The 21,984-nt window shown below is 57.2% G+C and overlaps 1 protein-coding gene across 2 annotated transcripts; it reads left to right on the forward strand.

Moving 5' to 3' along the window:
* Window positions 1–1,089: 1,089 nt before the first annotated feature.
* Window positions 1,090–21,629, forward strand: ATP1A3 (ATPase Na+/K+ transporting subunit alpha 3). Of its 2 annotated transcripts, none has more exons than XM_029200868.1 (23): window positions 1,090–1,297; window positions 5,276–5,404; window positions 5,500–5,559; window positions 5,702–5,905; window positions 7,575–7,688; window positions 7,802–7,936; window positions 8,482–8,599; window positions 8,733–9,001; window positions 10,276–10,474; window positions 10,552–10,661; window positions 10,744–10,878; window positions 13,164–13,356; window positions 13,653–13,828; window positions 13,914–14,050; window positions 14,699–14,849; window positions 14,970–15,138; window positions 17,999–18,153; window positions 18,231–18,354; window positions 19,103–19,248; window positions 19,804–19,934; window positions 20,456–20,557; window positions 20,826–20,917; window positions 21,242–21,629. In XM_029200868.1, exons 1-23 carry the CDS (start codon window positions 1,292–1,294, stop codon window positions 21,268–21,270), a joined length of 3,084 nt encoding a protein of 1,027 aa, XP_029056701.1. In that variant the 5' UTR covers window positions 1,090–1,291; the 3' UTR covers window positions 21,271–21,629. The 2 variants fall into 2 exon arrangements, with proteins under 2 accessions (XP_029056701.1, XP_029056709.1); XM_029200876.1 differs by having other exon boundaries at window positions 1,135–1,297; window positions 5,315–5,404.
* Window positions 21,630–21,984: the final 355 nt, after the last annotated feature.

Below are 21,984 nucleotides of genomic sequence, written 5' to 3' on the forward strand. Positions count from 1 at the left end.
GGATATATTGGGGAGGAGTGTGTGTGATGTTGCGTGATGTTGCGTGAAACAGTGTTCACAAAGCCTCAAGTGGTGTCTGGGGCAGTGTGAGGCCTGTGCTATGGTGCTGAGTGTACTGGTTTGTGGGTCCATGGATTTTATGGTTATGGCTCTCTATGTGAGGTGGTTTAAGGCCAGCTCTGATGGAGTGCGTGATGTGCATATCTGTGAGGTTGTGTTTTGAGGGTGTGTGTTAATCTACATGGCATTTTATGACTCTGATTCTATGGTGTGATGGGGTGTGCAAGGTGTGTGTGCTATGTGTGTTTCATTTCTACATGTTTGTGAGTCCCTGGGGTTGTTTGATGGGGTAGTGTAGGGTGTGTGGGAGGGTATTAGCTGGTGTGTGATGGAATGTGGTTGTGAAACTGGTGGTGAGTGGTGGGGTGGTGTCCGTGTGTGTCCACAGCATCTGTGCTGTCTGGGTGATGGTCATGTGTGAGTATGATGCTTGGTGGAATCCTCTGGCTGTGATGTGTCTCTTGTGTACCTGTGCAGCTGTGTCTCGTTGGATAACTGCCATACCATAGTGTGTGTGTTGGGGGGAGGTCACACAGTGAGGGGAGCCTCAGGGCTCCTACCCCCTCTGCAGCTTCCCCGCTCACTGTGGGGTCTTCCTTGCCCCTTGTGCCCCCTCCATCTCCCCCTCCTGAACAGCACCCCACAGTCCCCAGGGTTCCCCCCTGCCTCACTGCAGAAGAAGGTGCTCTGGCCCTCCTGCCTTATTGCGGTGATTTACGGGGCTTTCCCCCCACCCGGTGGTGGGTGTCCACCTTCCACAGCGCACTCCTCCCTCTGGTGGCACACAGTGAGGGGGATTCTGGGGCTCTCCTACCCTCGGCGCCCCTTCCTCGGAGCCGACACCCCACACTGCGGGGGTTTCCAGGTCCCTCATTTCGGGGGTCTCCGCCTCCCGCAGCGCTCCCCCTTCGCCGCCTCGCCGCCGCTTTGCGGAGGGTGGGGGGCGGGGAGGACAGCTGCAGTACCGGGGGCGGGGCCGCGGGCCGTCCATCAGAACGGCGGCGCCCCTGATTGGCCAGCGCCGGCCCCCCGGCGGGCGCGGGCATATGAGGAGGCGGAGGCGGCGACCGCCGCAGACTGTGTGCAGTGGGGCTGACCGCCGGTCGGACGCGCGGACCGAGGCGCGGGCGCTGCAGAGGCCCCCAGCGCGAGCCCGCGCCTGAGCCCACCCTGAGGCCGCTGCCCCGGCCCCTGCCCCGCCCGCCTGCCCCTGTCCCCCGGAGCCGCCAAGATGGGGGTAGGTGCTCGGGCCGGCCGGGCGATACGTGTGTGTGTGTGACATTGTGGGTCCTGTGAGATTGGGTGTCTGCGGGGGCCGGGGACTCTGGGACCCCTGCTCTCCGGGACCCGGGTTCAGGAACCTGTGAGCCGGCTGACCCAGCCCGTCCGTGTGGTTGTGTCTCTGGTTGAGTGTGTGCGCGGGGCCGCCTGGCTTGGCTGGGGTCTGTGGCGCATGTTGGTGTGTCCTTTGTGTGCGGGGCCCGCGGGGCACGGACCCGCCCTCAGCACCTCTGCCTGACCTGGTGCGGTTGCCTGCTCAACCGTATGTGTGCGTGTGCATGTGTGCGTGTGTGTGCTCCTGGCTCTGTCAGGCCCTGCAGCACCGTCCGCCTGCGATTGTGTGGCCCGGGTTTGTGTCTGAATGTCTGTAACCGTGTCTGGGTGTGTCTGAAAGCTGGTGTTTGTGTCTGGGGGCGTTGAAGCCCGTCTGCTTCCCTGGCCAGGCGGGGACAGGTCCAGACTGTGGGATGAACACCAGATGACCTCTCTTTCTCCTTCCAGGCCTGGATGGGGGTGCTCCGCAATGCGGAGTGGCCTGGGGCTGCAGTGTGTGTCTAGCTCCTAATCTGGGGGAGCAGACACAGGGGCTGGGGGGAGCAGGAGAGTCATGGCGGGGAGACTGAGAGCCTGGCTGAGGGTGTATGTATGCAAATGCGTACGTGTGTGTATGGGGGGAGGGGTTGTGCATGCCTGGCTATGCCCTTTCCTCCGTGTCCGTGTGTCCTTGTCTGTCTGTGAGTCTCTCCAGCAGATGCTGCCTCCTCCCCTGGCTGACCACCTGACCCCCGCTGCAGCCCTGGATTTCTCCCTGCGTGTCGGGCGGGGCCATGGGGGGCTAGGAGGCGGGTGGGCTGGGATGGATGGGATGGAGAGAGAGAGAGAGGGTCGGGATGGGAGAGGCTAATGGAGAGGGAGTATGAAGGATGAAGAGAAAGATGGCGGATGAAGGCTGATGGGCCCAGGGATGGAGCTGGGGAATGGGGCTGCAGATCTGTGGCTTGGGGTGGGCGAGGGGAGAAGGAGAGAAGAACTGGGTGGGGAGGAGACTGGGAGAGAGAAGGGAGAGGTGGGAGTCAGTGATGGCTTCCAGGTAAGTGGAAATGGAGGGGAAGCCGAGGGCAGATTGGAGGAGAGGACTGGGGCTAAGTGCCTTAGAGAAAAAAGGAGCGGGAGGGTCTTAGGAAAAGACGTGAGAACAGGAGGAGAAGTGAGGCTCTTTAGACATGGGAGGCAGAGACATGGAAAGCAGAGAGAAATGGGCAGAGACTGAGAGAGATGCTCTGAAAGAGACAGAGAAAAAGAGACATAGAGACAAAGAGACAGACACAGGCAGAGAGACATGGAAAGATGAAGGGAGACATGAGTGGGACATAGACAAGGAGAGACAAAGTGGGAAACTGAGGCTGAGATGAGGAGACCCAAGGACAGACATTTCCTATCCAGAGACAACCAGAGGCAGCCTGAATGATGGGAAGAGGGGACAGAGGGCAAAAGGGGAGGTCGAGGGAGAGACGCTGAGATGAGGCCTCAGACACCTTGAAAGGGGGAGGGAGAGGCAGGCTGAGGGGCAGAGGCTGCGTGAGCTGGGCAGGTGTCAGGGGAGGCGGACAGCATGGAAAATGGCGAGGAGCCGCAGAGGCGGGCTGCAGCGAGTCAGGCATGTCCCCTACCCTCAGAGGTGCTCCCGCCCTGCAGTGCGCCCATCTGGGCCTCCTGCCTTGACTGGGAAAGCCTCGGCTCCCCCTCTAACAGATGGAAGCCCGCCCCCAAGGGAGTCTGGTCATGGCAAGGGCAAGGAGGAGCCAAGGCTTGTCTGCCAGGGACTGGGGTATCTCAGTCCCTCCCCCCTCAGCCCCAGGATCCAGGCCCCTGGCCCCTCCTCCCTCAGACCCAGGAGTCCAGGAAGCCACCCCTAGGCCTCATAGGGGCCAAGCATCAGCTCCCCAGCCTTCCCTGAGGTTTCAGGGGTGGGCAGCTGGTTTTCTTCCCAACTTCTCCTCTCCTGCCTTCCAGACCTCCATCTCTTTCCTCTCCTGCCTTCCTCTTATTTCTCTAACTTGTGCCCATGACCTTATATCTCCACTCTCTCCATCCTTGGGTCTACCCCTCTGTGGAGTCTGAGACCCCTCCTGAAGCTGGGGGTGGAGGAGTGTCCTCCCTGTCCCCCAAGTCTCCATGTTCCATGTCAGACGCAGTGCTGCTGCAGGGCTGGCCCAGGGCCAAGCCTCCTTCCCACCCCTGAAACCCAGGCTCCCAGGCCTCCAGGCTGCAGTAGCCTCCCAGGCTCAGCCTCCCAGTCTGGGGGCAGACAGCAGGCAGCTCAACTCTCTACAAGGTCACGAGGGGATTAGCGCTGAGCTGCACTGAGCCTGGGATCCCAGCTTGGCCCTGGACCCTTAGGATCTGTCAGCGCTCCTCTACCAGCACCTGGCCTCACCCCACCCCTCCTGCCAGCCTCCAAGGACACTTCCTTCCCCATCAGCCCAGGTCCCCAAACTGGAACTTCAGTCACTCCCCCTCACGCTACATCCAGTTCAAGTCAAGCCCGAGGGCTTTTGCCTCTTGCTGTTCTGCACCCCAAATCCCAGCCAGCTCCTAGTCTGTCCTCCAGAGGCCTAACCATGCCAACCCCTTGTCCAAACCTATCCATGGCTCCCACCAGCGCCCAGGAAAGAGTCTAGGCCCACAGCTTGTCAGTCAAGGCCCTCAGGACTGGCTGCATGTCCAGCCAGGCCACCATCCCTGTGCACAGTAGGCTGCCTCCCGGGCGTTGGTCCCAGCTGTGACTAACACCTGGAGTGCCCTTTCCTCCCCCTTCCTGCCAGGCCTGTGGGGTCTCCCAAGATTTGCTGGGTCCTTTGAGAGACAGAGACATCCATGGGGTTGGGGAGAGAGGCCCAGAAAAAGAGTCAGGCAGAAAAGACAGGGAGAGTGATATATGGGGAGACCTTCAACTGGAAGGACAGAGATGCCGAGATGGACTCGGAGGAGGAGAGATGCGGGGATAGAGAGGAAGATGGCAGAGTGAGATCGTGAGAGATAGACAAGATGGTTGAAACAGTAGAGACAGTTATGGAGAGACACACCAAGCATTACAGAAAAGGAGGTACCTTGAGAGATGAAATCAGAGAGAAGCAGAGATAAGGATGGAGAAAGATACAGACAGAAAATACGGACACTCAGAGACAGTCTGAGATCCCTGCACACCAACTGGGAAAGACATAGGAACCCAGAGAGAACCCAGAGAGGCAGACTCAGCCAGACTCAGGGAGAGAGAGTTCAAGAGATAGAAACAGATATTGTATGAGATGGAAAACATAAAGAGCCAGAGATCAGAGAGAGACCAAAATCAAAGAGAGACACACACAGAGACTCAGAGACAGAGACAGAGAGAGAGAGAGAGAGACGGACAATATGAAGTGATGAGGGAGAGAGAGATCAGAGAAACAGCCACAGAGAGACAGAGATACACACACATGAAGAGAAGGATAGATAAAGAGGTACAAGGAGACAGAGACAAAACAGAATAAGACAGAGAGGCACAAACAGAGACCTGGGGAGATAGATCAAGAGAGAGAGACAGACGTAGCGAGAGACAGACAGACCTAGCAAGAGACAGACTAAGTGCCCAGGGAGAGGGAGAAAAAGACACAGAGAGATAAAAAGACACATGGAGACTGAAGGGGAGAGACCTACAGAGAGAGAGAGAGAGGCACAGACAGACCCAGATGGAGACTCTCAGGGACAGAGACCCAGAGATACATGGAGCCAGAGACGGAGAGGCCAGTAGGAAGAGATGAGACTCAGGGGTTCTGAGAGATACCCAGAGCCACAGGGCAGAGACAGACTGAGCCCCCAGAGCCAGCCCCTGCCCAGAGACGCAGCTGCACAGACGCAGGGCTGGTGTCCCCTTGTAACCCCTTCTCGCCCGCAGTCTGGTGGCTCTGACAGCTATCGTGTCGCCACCTCGCAGGACAAGAAAGATGACAAGGGCTCGCCCAAGAAGAGCAAGGGCACCAAAGACCGCCGGGACCTGGATGACCTCAAAAAGGAGGTGGCTATGGTAAGTCCCACCCTCTGCACCCACCCAGAGCAGGCCCCACCTGCCCCTGCCCGGCCTTCTCACTCACCTGATCCCCCCAAACTCCTGTTCCTCAGACAGAGCACAAGATGTCAGTGGAAGAGGTCTGCCGGAAGTACAACACCGACTGTGTGCAGGTGGGGCTGGACCGGAGGGAGAAGGGTCCGAGGGGGGAAGGGATGGGAAGCCGTGACCCTTGGGTGCCTGGGGGCACTTGGGAAGTGTTGGGGGTGCCAGGGTTACTCCGGGAGGGTTCTGTGTGAGTCTTGTGTCCCCTAGGGTCTGACCCACAGCAAAGCCCAGGAGATCCTGGCCCGCGATGGGCCTAACGCGCTCACGCCGCCGCCCACCACCCCAGAGTGGGTCAAGTTCTGCCGCCAGCTATTTGGGGGCTTCTCAATCCTGCTGTGGATCGGGGCCATCCTCTGCTTCCTGGCCTACGGCATCCAGGCAGGCACCGAGGATGATCCTTCTGGCGACAACGTGAGTGCCCTCCACCCTGCCGTGCCCAAGGGCTCATACATGTAGGGACACATATGCACACCCCACTTCTCCCTTTAGACTTTTCAAAGCCCAGCCTCCAACTTTTTCTCATCTAACTCTCACAATCACCCAGTGAGAGAACCAGAGGAGCTATGAGGAAAACTGGGACTCAGAAAGGTGAAGTATGGGACTTCCCTGGTGGTCCAGTGGTTAGGACTCCATGCTTCCACTGCAGTGGGCACGGGTTCGATCCCTGGCCAGGGAACTAAGATTCCACAAGCTTCATGGCTTGCCCCCCCCCCCCCGCCCCCGCCAAAAAAAAGCCCAAGTAACTTGCCCAAGGTCACACAGTAAGAAGTGTGAGTTGGGGGTCCATCCCAAAGCTGTGTGACCTCAGCGGCCTTGAGGATAGACACCAGCAGGTGGTCATGGCCTGAAAGATGCTCAAACGGTGAGTGGGCTCCACATGAAGACCCAGGCACAAGTACCTGCTGATGTGTCCCATCCTCTCAGCACAGGGGACACACACAGCGTCAACAGACATGATGCCCGCAAACACAGACCCACATTCTGACCACACGGAGATCCTCGCACCCACACACACGTGCACACATGCATATATATACAACAGTGCAGAGAGTCAGTGCAGACAGCCACACTTGTACACAGATTCAAACACGGCCACCTAGTTCAGACACATAGGCACAGACAGACACAGACATTTACTGATAGACAGACATAGGAAATCAAACACACACAGAGTTTCAGGCATAACCTGGTGACAGACAGACAGATGTGAGAATCAAGTACAGAGAGTATTCTCAGAAATTAAACCTAAACAGGCAAACAGACAGACTCAGAGTCTCAGACCTACGCAGACCAACAGAGAGAGACAGAGACAGAGATCCACATACAGAGACTCAAACACAAACAGTCCCGTACATTTAAAGCCAGGCAGGCAGGCAGACAGACACATTGACTTTAACAGACAGACACATGGACAGAGAATAGCACACACTCAGATTCTCTGACACAGGCAGAAAGACAGACAAACCCACAAAATAGAGAGATGGACAGACTCAGACGCTCAAACACACCTATGTTCAGAAAGAGGGACTCATGGGGCTTCCCTGGTGGCGCAGTGGTTGAGAGTCCGCCTGCCAATGCAGGGGACACGGGTTCGTGCCCCGGTCTGGGAGGATCCCATATGCCGCAGAGCGGCTGGGCCCGTGAGCCATGGCCACTGAGTCTGCGCGTCCGGAGCCTGTGCTCCGCAATGGGAGAGGCCACAACAGTGAGAGGCCCGCGTACCGCAAAAAGAAAAAGAGGGACTCAGGGGAATTCCCTGGCGGTCCAGTGGTTAGGACTCCGTGCTTTCACTGCCGAGGGCCTGGGTTTGATCCCTGGTCGGGGAACAGCCAATAAATAAACAAATAGGTAGATAAATAAATATGTAAACAACAAACATTTAAAAAAAAGAAAGAAAGAGGGACTCAAACGTGGACAGGCAGACAGAGACACAGACCCTCAAATGGATACAACCTGAGGTCAGACATACAAATACAGACCCCCAATGACTCAAAACTCTCTTCCCAGGTTCCACAAACCTCGGGATGGGGGTGGTGGGGAGTTGCTTCAGGGCGGGCTGTGACCCTTCATCTCCCCACAGCTGTACCTGGGCATCGTGCTGGCGGCCGTGGTCATCATCACCGGCTGCTTCTCCTACTACCAGGAAGCCAAGAGCTCCAAGATCATGGAATCCTTCAAGAACATGGTTCCCCAGGTGAGGGGTACCCAGGAAGGGGCCAGATGGAGGTGAACACGCGGGCAAGGCTATGCCCAGTGACCCCAGGTAGAGGGAGTCAGGGAGGTGACTCTTCTTCATTCTCCCCCCAGCAAGCCCTGGTGATCCGGGAAGGTGAGAAGATGCAGGTAAATGCTGAGGAGGTGGTGGTCGGGGATCTGGTGGAGATCAAGGGCGGAGACCGAGTCCCAGCCGACCTGCGTATCATCTCAGCCCACGGCTGCAAGGTGGGCCAGGGGCCTGGGGCCCAGTTCTGCCCTTCCTGGAGTGGCCCAGGAGTCCAGGCCCCCAGCCCTTCCTCCCCCAGGACCCGGGAGTCCAGGCCCCAGCCCCCCCCTCCTTCAGACCCAGGAGTCCAGGCCCCTGGACCCTTCCTCCCTCAGACCCAGGAGTCCAGGCCCCCGGACCCCTCCTCCCCCAGGACCCGGGAGTCCAGGCCCCAGCCCCCTCCTCCCTCAGACCCAGGAGTCCAGGCCCCTGGCCCCTCCTCCCCCAGGACCCTGCAGTCCAGGCCCCCTCCTCCCTCAGATCCAGTACCTCTGACCTCCAGGTACCTTAGGCCTTGGCAAGAAGCCGTGTACCCTCCCCAGCTTCAAGAGCCCAACCTCTGTCCTCCCAGACACAGGCACCCAGACATAGCTGTGACTTCCAGGGACACAGCCTTCAGCCTCGTTAACAAAACAAACGAACAAACAAAAATCTTGAAATCTCCTCTGGACAAATGCCCCTTGACCCCAGGCCCGGGGTTGACACCTGTCTCCTGTGTCCCCAGGTGGATAACTCTTCCCTCACGGGTGAATCAGAGCCCCAGACCCGCTCCCCCGACTGCACTCACGACAACCCCTTGGAGACTCGGAACATCACCTTCTTTTCCACCAACTGTGTGGAAGGTGAGGCAGCGGGGAGGGGCGGTTCAGGCACCCAGGTGGGGCCGGGCTCGTCCAGATAGATGGACGTGCCTCAGGGGCTCGGGGTCCCTCTGAAGCTCGCTGAATCTCAGCCCAGTCCCCTCTGACCCCACAGGCACAGCTCGGGGCGTGGTGGTGGCCACGGGTGACCGCACTGTCATGGGCCGCATCGCCACTCTGGCTTCCGGGCTGGAGGTGGGCAAGACGCCCATCGCCATTGAGATCGAGCACTTTATCCAGCTCATCACTGGCGTGGCTGTCTTCCTGGGCGTCTCTTTCTTCATCCTCTCCCTCATTCTCGGATACACCTGGCTCGAGGCTGTCATCTTCCTCATCGGCATCATCGTGGCCAATGTCCCAGAGGGCCTGCTGGCCACTGTTACTGTAAGGCCCGGACCCTCGGGTCTGAGGGAGGAGGGGGCTGGGGCCCAATGGCAACAATCTTGATTGCAACTTGGACATCAAGGGCCAAGCCTGCCAGATGTTGAATGAGGAGGGTCCTGGGGCTCAGAGGGCCTCATTGACAAAACAAACCAACAGGGAATCCCCTGGCGGTCCAGTGGTTAGGACTCCGCGCTTTCACTGCTGAGGGCCCCCATGTTCAATACCTGGTGGAGAACTAAGATCCCACAAGCTGAGAGGCATGGCCACCCCCCCGAAAAAAAAAACAACCAACAAAGAATCTTGAGAAACACTGCCAGTCAGAAAGGGCTAACAGCCCTATCATTTTTGAAGTTAACTTACAAAATTAAGAAGCACAACCTCATGGTAAAAAGCCTAAAGAATACATTAAAATAGTTAAAAAATAAAATAACAGTCCCGACCCACTGCCCAGCCGTCAGCCCCCCTCCAGAAGCAGGCTCTCTGCCCTGTTCCCGGCAACGGTGGGCATATTGCCACGTGTGTAGTAAATGTTTTCAGGGTACACAGAAGGGACCATCCTAGGAATACTATTCTGTTCCTTGATGCTTTTACTTAATAGATCCTGCAAAGTTTTCCATATTAGCATATTCAAAGCTACTCTAAGTCAAAGGCCTTTTATTGACCTCCACTATACAAACAAGAGTTGCACATATGAAGGTACTGCCTGATGCGCTGGAGGCAACTGAACACACCCCAGGTCAGCTGCACCCAGATCTAGTTCCCCAGAAGCCCCCTCAAGACCTGTTCAGCCCCTCCCCTCCAACCCCAGGGTTACCCCTAGGATAGACTGGCTTCAAACAGTGTAGCTTTTGTGCTTCACATCAGTGGAGTCATTCAGCAGGAGCTCTTGTTTCTGGCTCATTTTTCGCTGAAAACTGTGTTTTTGAATTTCACCCATGCAGTTGTAGGCAGTGGTTGCTTGTTCTTTTTCACCGCTGTATAGTATTCCCACCTTTTATTCCCCAATTTATTTGTCCCTACTGCTGTGGACATTTGGGTTGTTTTCAGTTTGGGACTATCATGTTGCTGCTATGAACATTCTAGTATATTTCTTCGGGGTGCATCTGAGCCCATTTTTGTGGATCTATACCTTGGGTGGAGTGGCTGGGCGACACCCCATTCTTTGCCCAGGATTCTCTCTGGGCTGGGCAGTTGGGCTGTTGGCAGTTGTGTTGCTGGCCCACCTGCACCGCCTGACTCTACCTGTAACTCCCCTGCCCTTGCATACACTCCAGGTGTGTCTGACCCTGACCGCCAAGCGCATGGCTCGGAAGAACTGCCTTGTGAAAAACCTAGAGGCTGTAGAGACCCTGGGCTCCACATCCACCATCTGCTCGGACAAGACAGGGACCCTCACTCAGAACCGCATGACGGTCGCCCACATGTGGTTCGACAACCAGATCCACGAGGCCGACACCACTGAGGACCAGTCAGGTGAGGGTGGGGCCCAGGCAAGACCGAGGGGGCCTGGCTCCCGGACACCCCCCAGCCCTGACTCGTACCTTTTTCAGGGACTTCATTTGACAAGAGCTCGCACACCTGGGTGGCCCTGTCTCACATTGCTGGACTCTGCAACCGTGCCGTCTTCAAGGGGGGTCAGGACAACATCCCTGTGCTCAAGGTGGGTCTGGCCTCCCGCTCGCCTCAGCTTGGCCCCTGCCCACCCCGCGCTACTCTGCTCTGACAGCCCTCTCTCCCCACAGAGGGATGTGGCCGGGGATGCCTCCGAGTCTGCCCTGCTCAAGTGCATCGAGTTGTCCTCCGGCTCCGTGAAGCTGATGCGCGAACGTAATAAGAAAGTGGCTGAGATCCCCTTCAACTCCACCAACAAATACCAGGTACCCTAGGCTCTCCAGGAGAGTCGGCCTGGATCTCACTTTCTCTACGACGCCCGAAAAGCAGTCAGCTCTGCCCCGCTGCCCTCCTGCTTTGGGCAAGTTATTAACTTTCCCAGAGCCTTGGTTTCCCCATCTGTAAAATAAGTCCAAGAGTATCCACCCAGTGGGGAGAGGAACACAGACCCGGGAGTGAGAGCAATGTCTCTTGTTGGAGTGGGCAGCAGGGGAGGAAAGATTTTCCTGCAGCAGAGTGGGAACCAGCCAGAGATCTCATTCACCCATTCAACAAATAGGTTTTTGAGCAGCAACTACGTGTCAGAGGCACTTGTGTTAGGTGCTGCGGACACAGACGGCAGTGAAGTCCCTCCTCTCACGGAACTTATGCTCTAGTGCCAGGAGACAGACAATGACAAAGGCATGAAGACATTAGGAAATTTGGAATACGTCCGCCAGTCACCATGCTGAGCGAGGGAGCCCTGCAGGCGGCTGGGGGCAGCGGGCACAGCGTGTGCAAAGGTCTTGACGAAGGAGTGTGTTGATGTACTGAATAGCCAGGGAACGTTGAGCCAGGAAACGTGGTGGGAGGGGAGGGCAGTGGGTGCTGGGTCAGGTCCCGTAGGGCCTTGTGGACCTGACTTGGGTGTGACCCTCAGGGGGACATGAGCCACCGAGCAGAGGCAAGATGACACCTGACTCACGTTTTTAAAAGCTGCTTTATTGAGAGATACAGTTCACACACCATGGCTCACCCACTTAATGTGCATAATTCAATACTTTTAGTATATTCACCGATACGTGCTGTCATCTGCCTAGTCAGGTTTTTAAAAATTATTTATTTACTTATTCATTTATTTTGGCTGCGCCGGGTCTTAGTTGCGGCATGCGGGATCTTTAGTTGCTGCGTGCACATGCGGCATGCATGTGGGATCTAGTTTCCTGACCAGGGATCGAACCCGGGCCCCCTGCATTGGGAGCTCAGAGTCTTACCCACTGGACCACCAGGGAAGTCCCTACCCAGTCAGTTTTAGAGCATTTCCATCACCTCAAAAAGCAACCTCACAAAAAAAAAAAAAAAAAAAAAAGAAGCCTCACATCCTCAGCTTTATCCCCCTACCTCCCCTTGTCTCCCCGAGCCCTAAGCAACAGAATCATAAAATATGTGTTTTTTGATGTCTGGCTTCTTTCACTTAGCATAATGTTTTCAAGGTTCCTCCATGTTGTAGCATATATCAGTGCTTCATTCTTTTTTATGGCTGAATAATTTTGCATTGAATGGATAGACCACATTTTGTTTATGCATTCATCTGTCAATGGACATTTGGGTTATTTGCACCCTTTGGCTACTATGAATGATGCTGCTATGAACATTCACCTCCAAGTTTTTGTGTGGACATCATTTGCATGTCTCTTGGGTATATATCTGGGAACTGCTGGCTTATGTGGTAACTCTGTTTAACCTTTCGGGGGACTGCCAGAGACTGTTTTCCAAAGTGGCTGCACCATTTTTCACTGACTCTCATTTTTTAAAAAAATATTTATTTATTTGGCTGTGCCGGGTCTTAGCTGCGGCACACAGGATCTTCGTTGCCTCGTGAGGGATCTTTAGTTGCGGCATGCGAACTCTTAGTTGCAGCATGTGGGATCTAGTTCCCTGATCAGGGATCGAACCCAGGCCCCCTGCATTGGGAGCGCGGAGTCTTAGCCACCGGGCCACCAGTGAAGTCCCGTGACTCTCATATTTTAAAGGCTCCTTCTGGCTGCCATGGGGAGGAAATATTATGGGGAGGGGAGGGCAGAAACAGGGACTCAGTGTGGAGGCTGCTGTGATATTTCATGAGAGACGGTGGTGGCTGGATGGGAGGGCAGGGGAGGTGAGAAGAGGTCAGAATCCGGGTACTTCAGAGGTGAGCTGACCAGATTCGGTGATAGGTCAGATGCGGGATGAGAGGTTGTCGGGCAAGCCAGAGAGAGAAGCACGTATCCTAAGGACCCCTGAGATTTCTGTGAGAGAGACACAGAGGGGAAGAAATATCTGCAAGACCGAGAGACAGAAACGGGCAGGGATGAGCAGAGGTCTCTGTGAGAGAGGCTGAGAAACAGATGAACATCTCTCGGGTAGAGAGATTTGGGAGTGCCCTCTGGGGGAGCCTGGCGGTGGTCTGTCCTGGTACCCGTGGCTCTGGACAGGGCGGCAGGGGGGGTCCTCTTCCCCAGCTGGGTGCAGGGCAGCCTCCGGGTCCCTCCCTGTGAGGCTCAGGCGCGGCCGCCTTCTGCTCTGTCCACAGCTCTCCATCCATGAGACCGAGGACCCCAATGACAACCGGTACCTGCTGGTGATGAAGGGCGCCCCTGAACGCATCCTGGACCGGTGCGCCACCATCCTGCTGCAGGGCAAGGAGCAGCCGCTGGACGAGGAGATGAAGGAGGCTTTCCAGAATGCCTACCTTGAGCTCGGGGGCCTGGGCGAGCGCGTGCTTGGTGCGCACCAAGGGTGGAGCCAAGTTGGGGCAGGGGCTGGGCCAGCTCTGGGGGCCCCTTGAGGGTAAGGAGGGATGTGAGGCTGCCCGGAGCCTGGCTCAGAATAGGGCCTCCCAGAATGCACCATGAATGAATGAATGAATGAATGAATGAATGAGACAGGAAGGTGTCTGTCAGAAATGGGTGTTGACTGACTGTCTGGCCAACTAGGGAGCCTGACTGCTGGGACTGGGAGCTGCGGGCAGGAGGCAGGGAGGACCGAGGCTGGAGCCCCTGTGCCCCTCTCCCTGCACCAGGTTTCTGCCATTACTACTTGCCCGAGGAGCAGTTCCCTAAGGGCTTTGCCTTCGACTGTGACGATGTGAACTTCACCACCGACAACCTCTGCTTCGTGGGCCTCATGTCCATGATCGACCCTCCCCGGGCAGCCGTCCCTGACGCGGTGGGCAAGTGCCGCAGCGCAGGCATCAAGGTGTGGCCCAGAGCAGCAGGGGAGGCAGGGCCAGGGCCCCAGCGGCCAGCGGTGAGGCTGGACCGTTTGCATATGATGCCCGCAGGTCATCATGGTCACCGGCGATCACCCCATCACGGCAAAGGCCATTGCCAAGGGTGTGGGCATCATCTCCGAGGGCAACGAGACTGTGGAGGACATCGCCGCCCGGCTCAACATTCCCGTCAGCCAGGTCAACCCCCGGTGAGCCCCGCCCTGCCCAGCTCAGGTCCCTCTGGGATTGCGGGTCCCCCTCCTCCTGGGCCTCCTCTGTTGACTCAGCATCCGGGTCCTGTTCTTCTACCATCGTGAGGATGGGCAGCCTGGTGTTACAGCTGCATGGGGTTAGCAAGGGGTAGGTTTGCATCCCAGCTTTGCCACACATGAGCTGTGTGACCTTGGGCAAGTCACTTAGCCTCTCTGTGCCTCAGTTTCCTCCTCTCTAAAATGGGCTGCTAGTAATTCACATCTGAGAGGATTCTGTGAGACCCCTTATTTCTGTGTCTGCCATTCTCTCTTCCCATCTCTCTTTTATGTCTTTGTCTCTCTCTGTGTCTCTCATCTCTGTTCTGACTTACTTAGCTTTCCCATGCTCATGTCTCTCTGCGTCTGTCTCTGTTTCCTAGTTGCCTGCATATCTCTGTTCCTCTAAGTCCAGTGTCCCAAGTTTCTTCCTGAGGTCTGCCCTCTATCCTTCCTACTGCAGCCCCCTCCTCCCCTGTTTCCCTTCATCTCTGAGCCCCAGAGCCCTTGTCCCTCTATCAGAGCCTGGTCCTCTGTCTCTCCTGTCTGTGAGTCTGTCCAACAGGTGTCACTGCCCCACATGTCCTGAACACTCTCTGCTCTTCCCAGGGATGCCAAGGCCTGTGTGATCCATGGCACCGACCTCAAGGACTTCACCTCTGAGCAAATCGACGAGATCCTGCAGAACCACACTGAGATCGTCTTCGCCCGCACTTCCCCCCAGCAGAAGCTCATCATTGTGGAGGGCTGTCAGAGACAGGTGGGCTCGGGTTGGGGTCCCTCGGAGGAGGGGGCCGGGGGTCTGGACTCCGGGGTCCTTGATGAGAAGAGGGTTTGGGGCCAGGCCTCTGGGCGTCATCCTCACCCTCTCTCCCTCCAGGGAGCCATCGTGGCTGTGACTGGGGACGGCGTGAACGACTCCCCTGCCCTGAAGAAGGCTGACATTGGGGTGGCCATGGGCATTGCTGGCTCTGACGTCTCCAAACAGGCAGCAGACATGATTCTGCTGGATGACAACTTTGCCTCCATTGTCACGGGTGTGGAGGAGGGTGAGTGAGTTGGCCCAGGTGGCCCTGGAGACTGGGGTCCCTGCATGAAGCCCGAGAAGGGGGAGGGGAACAGGCCAGGGCTGCAGCAGATGCACGGCAGGAGACCACAGAATCCCACCAGGCCCCCGGCAGAGCCTGAGCTTGTCCTTTTCGGTTTTCTTCCCCTGAGGAGTTGGGGGCTCCCTGGGGGCAGGACTCAGCCAACGCACCTCTGGGTCCCGGTGTCGCCCAGCACAGGCCCAGTCTGGTGGGCAAGGCACATTCGGAAGCATTAAAAAATACTCATAGGGATTTCCCTGGCAGTCCAGTGGTTAAGACTTCGCCTTCCAATGCAGGGGGTGCGGGTTCGATCCCTGGTTGGGGGCTGGGACCCCACATGCCTCAGGGCCAAAAAACCAAAACAGAAAACAGAAGCAATATTGTAACAAATTCAATAAGGACTTTAAAAATGGTCCACGTCAAAAAAGTCTTTAAAAAAAATACTCATGGGGCTTCCCTGGTGGCGCAGTGGTTGAGAGTCCGCCTGCCGATGCAGGGGAAACAGGTTCATGCCCCGGTCCCGGAGGATCCCACATGCCGCGGAGCGGCTGGGCCTGTGAGCCATGGCCGCTGACCTTGTGCGTCCGGAGCCTGTGCTCCGCGATGGGAGAGGCCACAACAGTGAGAAGCCCACGTACCGCAAAAAAAAAAACAAAAAACTCATAAGTACAACCTCAGGGAAGCAGAGGGTCCTGAGGGAGCCCTGAAGAGGCCCCTCACCCAGCCTGGAGTCAGGGGCCAAGGAAGCCTCCCCAAGTGGACAGGGATCGCCTGTGCCAAGTCTCTAGGGCCATGTGGGAATTTTCACGTAGAGAAGTGCCAGCGAAGGGAGTTGCAGACAGAGGCAAGGCCTCAAGGTCTCAGGTGGGGCTGCCGGGCATCACCTGACCGGCCTGGATGCGGCCACAGATGGGGCTTGTTCCCATTCCGTTTTATTCTAATTATCAGAGTAATTCATGATCATTATAGAAGATGTAGAAGAGCATTAAGAAGCAAATTGGAATCACCCATAATCTTACCATCCAGAAATAATCACTGTTCATGCATTTTCTTCCAGTCTCTCTCTCCTACTTGAAATGTCCCCAGTGTAAAAAATAACTCCTGATAAGAGAGAATTCAGACGGTAAAAGCTGAGCCTACAGTGTCAGGTTCAACGCCCTTATCCCTTGTCTCCTGTGGCCCAGAGGACACATGGTTAACCCTTTCTCATCCCCAAGACATCCTCCACGCACCTGCAGAGCACACACTCACGGAGGCGTTCACGCCGCCCAGACATTTATTGGGCTCCTTACCTTGTGTATGGTGCCAGGGGCTGGAGATACAGCTGTGAGCAGAGCAGTCATGGGTCCTTGCCCTCAAGGAGCTGGGAGAGACAGCCTTCTGCAAGTTAACAAACAAATTGTACCATAACAAACATAATTACATATTGTGACAAGTGCTAAGAAGAAAACCAGCAGGGTGCTAGGATAGATGGGGTCCTACCTATTTATTTTTTGGCCACCCCGCGCAGTTTGCGGGATCTGAGTTCCCTGACTAGGGATGGAACCCGCGCCCCCTGCAGTGGAAGTGTGGGGTCTTAACCACTGGACCTCCAGGGAAGTCCTCTGTGCCTTGTTTTTTTGTTTTTCTTTTTTCGCGGTACGCGGGCCTCTCACTGTTGTGGCCTCTCCCGTTGCGGAGCACAGGCTCCGGACGCGTAGGCTCGGCGGTCATGGCTCATGGGCCCAGCCGCTCTGCGGCATGTGGGATCCTCCCGGACCGGGGCACGAACCCGTGTCCCCTGCATCGGCAGGCGGACTCTCAACCACTGCGCCACCAGGGCAGCCCTTCTGTGCCTTCTTAATGACACACCTCATTGCTCATCAGCACACGGGGGAAGGTGGAGGGAGGGGCTGGCTGGGTTCATCTTTAGTTTCTTTTTACTTCATACACACTGTACTGATTGAATCTTTATTGGGATACGGCTTTCACACAAAGGCAGGCAGCTCCGTGACTTTTTACGCATGCACGCGCCCACACAACCACCGGACCCCCATCAAGATAGAGAACGTTTCCAGCCTCCCGTTGGGGTTCTGTCAGGTCCCCTCCGGTCTATACCCCCTCCCAGAAACAACCACTGTCCTGACTTTCAGCACCGTGGATTCGTTTCCAGCCTCTTCCAAATGGAATCATGGGATATGAATGCTTCTGTGTCTGGCTTTTTTTCACTCAACATTAACATCAGTGAGATTCATCCATGGAGTTGGGGGTGTCAGTAGCTCGTTCCTTTTTCTCGCCGGGTGGTATTCCTTTGTATGGACAGACCACAGTTTACTTATCCACTCACCTACTGATGGCCAGCGGGTCAGCTCTGGTTTGGGGCTATTATAACTAATGCCATGGTGAACATTCTTGTACTTACTTTTTGGTGGACATAAACACTCATTTCTCTTGCATATAAACCTAAGGTGAGGATTGCTGGGTCAATAAGGCAGGGATGTTTAACTTTTAACAGAAACTACTGGGAATTCCTTGGTGGTCCAGTGGTTAGGACTCCATGCTTTCACTGCCAAGGGCGCTGGTTTGATCCCCGGTTGGGGAACTAAGATCCCGCTAGCCACACTGCGTGGCCAAAAAAAGAAAAGAAACTACCAAGCAGTCTTCCGAAGTGGTTGTATTTTGAGCATGTTTGAACAGGGGCAACATGGTTGGGCATCTGTATGGAAAGGCAGGCGGTGGGGGGGATGGATTAGAAAGGATGCATGGACCGGGCAGGGAAGGGGCAGAGGGACTAGGGTGCCCTGGTGTGGGTGCCGAGGTCTGAGCCTGCCCCTGCCAACAGGCCGCCTGATCTTCGACAACCTGAAGAAGTCCATCGCCTACACCCTGACCAGCAACATCCCCGAGATCACGCCCTTCCTGCTGTTCATCATGGCCAACATCCCACTGCCTCTGGGCACCATCACCATCCTCTGCATTGACCTGGGCACTGACATGGTGAGGCCCCGGCCACCCCCAGGCTCCGGGAGGGTAGGGTCCCCCCGATCCCCGACTCACCGGCCCCTCCCGCCCAGGTCCCCGCCATCTCGCTGGCGTACGAGGCCGCTGAGAGTGATATCATGAAGAGACAGCCCAGGAACCCGCGCACTGACAAGCTGGTCAATGAGAGGCTCATCAGTATGGCCTACGGGCAGATCGGTGAGGACCTGCGGGCCCTGCCTCGCCCACCGTGGGTGCTCAGAAACCTTGTGCCGAATGAGTGGAGTGAAAAGTAGGACCTGGTGCTGGAGGTTTGGAAGGAGTGACTTACAGACTGGCGGTGGTCACCAAGGTGGGACTGGCACAGGTGGAGGAAAGGCCCGGGGCTGCACCCGGGGAGCACGTGGGATACCGAATGGCAGATCAGGGCTGGCCCCAGGATGGCCACTCCCCTGCTCCACCTGCCACCATGATGGGAAGGACCAGTCAGCCTGTGAGCTCTCTGAGGGCAGGAGTGAGCCCCACGCCCTCCTGCCTTCTCCATCTTTGCTGGAGGTGAGGTGTGCAGTCTTACAGGTGCTGAGCGCCCTGTTGCTGGGAGTGTCCCAGGAAGCAGAGGCTTGGTGGCGGTGGTCAGAGGCCTAGGGAGGTCATTCCTGCCTAGGGGGTCCTCAGGGGTTTCCTGATGTCCAGGTGGCCTGGCGCAGGTGGGAGGGAGCCTCCAGGTTCTCTCCTCAGGAGAACCCCGTCTCCAAGGTTCCTGCTCCAAGGGGCCCATCTCAGGGGCTCACCACCAGGTGGCACCCTCAGATGGCCCTCTGGGAGCTCAGCCCCGGATGATGTCAGGCAAGAGGACCGGGTAGCTCACCATCCTCGCAGTGTGGGTCTCAAGGGGCCTCAGAGGTGCCCTGGGCTGGCTGCCTGCCCCACCTGAGCCTCTTCTCATCTCCCTTCTCTCCTCCCTCAGGAATGATCCAGGCTCTTGGTGGCTTTTTCTCCTACTTTGTGATCCTGGCAGAAAATGGCTTCTTGCCTGGCAACCTGGTGGGCATCCGGCTGAACTGGGATGACCGCACCGTCAACGACCTGGAGGACAGTTACGGGCAGCAGTGGGTGCGTAGGGCTGGGTCCCACAGCATGGCCTGGGACCTCCCAGGCGGGGTCCCTGCCCACAGCATCCTGGGCTGGGGCGAGCCGTCCCAACCATGCAGGGGCAGCTTCCTATGATGGTCCCTCTGCCCCAGGGGCGGCATCCTCGCTGGACACAAGGGGCCTCCTGGCGCTCTTGGCCCAGCCCATCGCGGTCCTGGCCGCCGGCCATGCTCTCTGCCCCACCAGGCGAGACGCCTTTGCTGCCCGATTCCCCATCTCTGTCTGTGCCTTCAAAGCCCAGCTGGAGTCCCCTTGGGAGGCCCCCAGGATCTCTGGTCCACAACTGAGGTCACCATTACCCTCTCTAATTCCTTGTACATTTCCTGACTCTTCCTGTGGGGCTCTAGAACTACAGAGGGAAGGCACGCCCCTTAGGGGATCCCATCTGGACAGAGTCCCCGCTTTGCCCTGGGGCCCTACGCAGGGGCGCAGACAAGGAGCACATGGGCCCAGGGTGGGGCCTGGGGCTGCGGCCACACTGACCGCCAGCCGGCACCCGCGTCATCGCCCTTGCAGACCTACGAGCAGAGGAAAGTGGTGGAGTTCACGTGCCACACGGCCTTCTTTGTGAGCATAGTGGTCGTGCAGTGGGCTGACCTGATCATCTGTAAGACCAGGAGGAACTCCGTCTTCCAGCAGGGCATGAGGTGAGGGCCGCGGGCGCCGGGCTTGCTCCCCGCCCCGCCCCGTGTCGTCTGTCGTTTCAGTTTTGCCTCTGACTTGATTTTCTCTCCAGTGGTCACATCTATCTTGGATTCTCTGTCTGTCTGTCTGTCTCTCTCTCCGTATGTGTGCACACTGCTGGGGTGTCCCTGGTCCCTCTCCAGATCTGCTTTATCTTTTTCTCTGGCCGCAGGGCATGTGGGATCTTAGTTCCCCCACCAGAGATGGAACCCTGCAGTGGAAGCGCAGAGTCCTAACCACTGGACCGCCAGGGAATTCCCTGCTGTATCTTTTCATACCCCTGCCTGTGTGTCACTGTCTCTGTCATTATACTTCAGTGTCACCATCTCCCTGGACCCGTCTGTGCCTCTCTGCCTCTTTCGGTCTCTATCTCTGTGTGTCTCCCTGTCTGTCTCTGTGCATCTGCCCTTGGCAGAGCCTCTGTCTCGGTGGGATGGGGGTGCCTGCTCGAGTTCTCTGGGTCCAGCCCTGCCTGTGCCTCCAGGAACAAGATCCTGATCTTCGGGTTGTTTGAGGAGACAGCCCTGGCTGCCTTCCTGTCCTACTGCCCCGGCATGGATGTGGCCCTTCGCATGTACCCTCTCAAGTGAGTGCCCCCTCCCCTGCCATGTACCACCTGCTCCGGGATCCTCCGGGGGGGCCTTCCCCGCGGGACGCCCTCACAGGGGGGCGCTGTGCAGACCCCAGCCCACAGCCATGGCCTGGGCACCCCTCACCTTGGGCACGAAGGACCAGGGGAGCATTTTCCCAGTGCGCCCCGCCTGTCCTCTGGGACCCTGCCTGTGTGTGTCCGACCCGCCCCCCGCCCCGTCTCCGCCCCACACTGATGCCCTCCTGGTCTTTCGTCTCCGCAGGCCCAGCTGGTGGTTCTGTGCCTTCCCCTACAGTTTTCTCATCTTCGTCTACGACGAAATCCGCAAACTCATACTGCGCAGGAACCCCGGGGGTGAGGGGCTAACTGGGTACAGGGGGGAGGCTGGGGGGACGGGACGGGGCAGCTGGAAGGGGAGGCGAGAGAGCGCTGTGTGACTGATATTAACCTCACTCTCTGTTTCCCCCCAACCCCTCCCTCCTGCGTCGTCTCTCCACCCTCTTTGCAACTCTTCTCTCTTCCTGGCTCTCTGGGCCTCCTCCTTTCTGTGTCTTTCCCTGTGTCTCTGCCCCTTTTGGTTTCTTTCTGTGCCGCTGTCTGTCTGTCTGTCTCTGCTTGTGCTTCTCTCCGTGCCCGTCTCCCTCTCTTCTCTGTTTCTTTCCTCCTTTGTCTCTCCAGGTTGGGTGGAGAAGGAAACCTACTACTGACCTCAACTCCACCACATCACCCGTCTCTACCCTGCCCCTCAAGCCCAGGACAGCCCACTCTGGTCCCCCTCATTTTGTATTCTGGGGGGAGGGGCCCTCTCTCCCATGGGCCCCGCCCCCTCAAGTTATCTCCCGCCTCCCTCCCCCTCTTCCCCCTCTGGCTGGCTTCTCTCCCCGCCCCCGCCCCGCCCCGCCCCTCCCCCTGCCTCTCTCCTCTCTCTTGTGTGTCTGTTCCTCTCCCTCTCCTCATCCCTGCCACCCAGCCCCCTCCCTGGGCTCTTTTTTACTCCCCCTCACCCCCTGGCTGACGCCGTCTCTGGTTCTGGACAATTATCAAATATATCAGTGGGGACAGAGAAGCCGCGTGTGTGTGTCTTGCTTGCTTTGTGGACCCGGGGTGTGGGCAGGACGGTGTTCCCTGTGCTGGCACCCGTGGCTGGGTGATTCACAGAACCCCAGGAATTTAGCCTGGCATGAGCTTGGGAGTCATGGAATCTCAAAGTCATCAAATCATGGGGTTGTAGCCCCACGAGGGTTACAGTGAGAGCACCTTGAATTTGCCAGGAGATGGGATCATGGGATCAGAACAGGGGAGAGGAAGGGGATCAGACTCTGGATCCTCTCATATTGGAGAGGTACCCAGGGAGGCGATGATGCTAATGGTTCATTGAACTCCCACCCTGTGCTGTCCTCTCCTAAGCACTCTACGTGTAT

The sequence above is a fragment of the Monodon monoceros genome, unplaced genomic scaffold (assembly GCF_005190385.1).
Source record: "Monodon monoceros isolate NGI ecotype Baffin Bay Population unplaced genomic scaffold, NGI_Narwhal_1 Super_Scaffold_10, whole genome shotgun sequence".
Lineage (NCBI taxonomy): Eukaryota > Metazoa > Chordata > Mammalia > Artiodactyla > Monodontidae > Monodon > Monodon monoceros.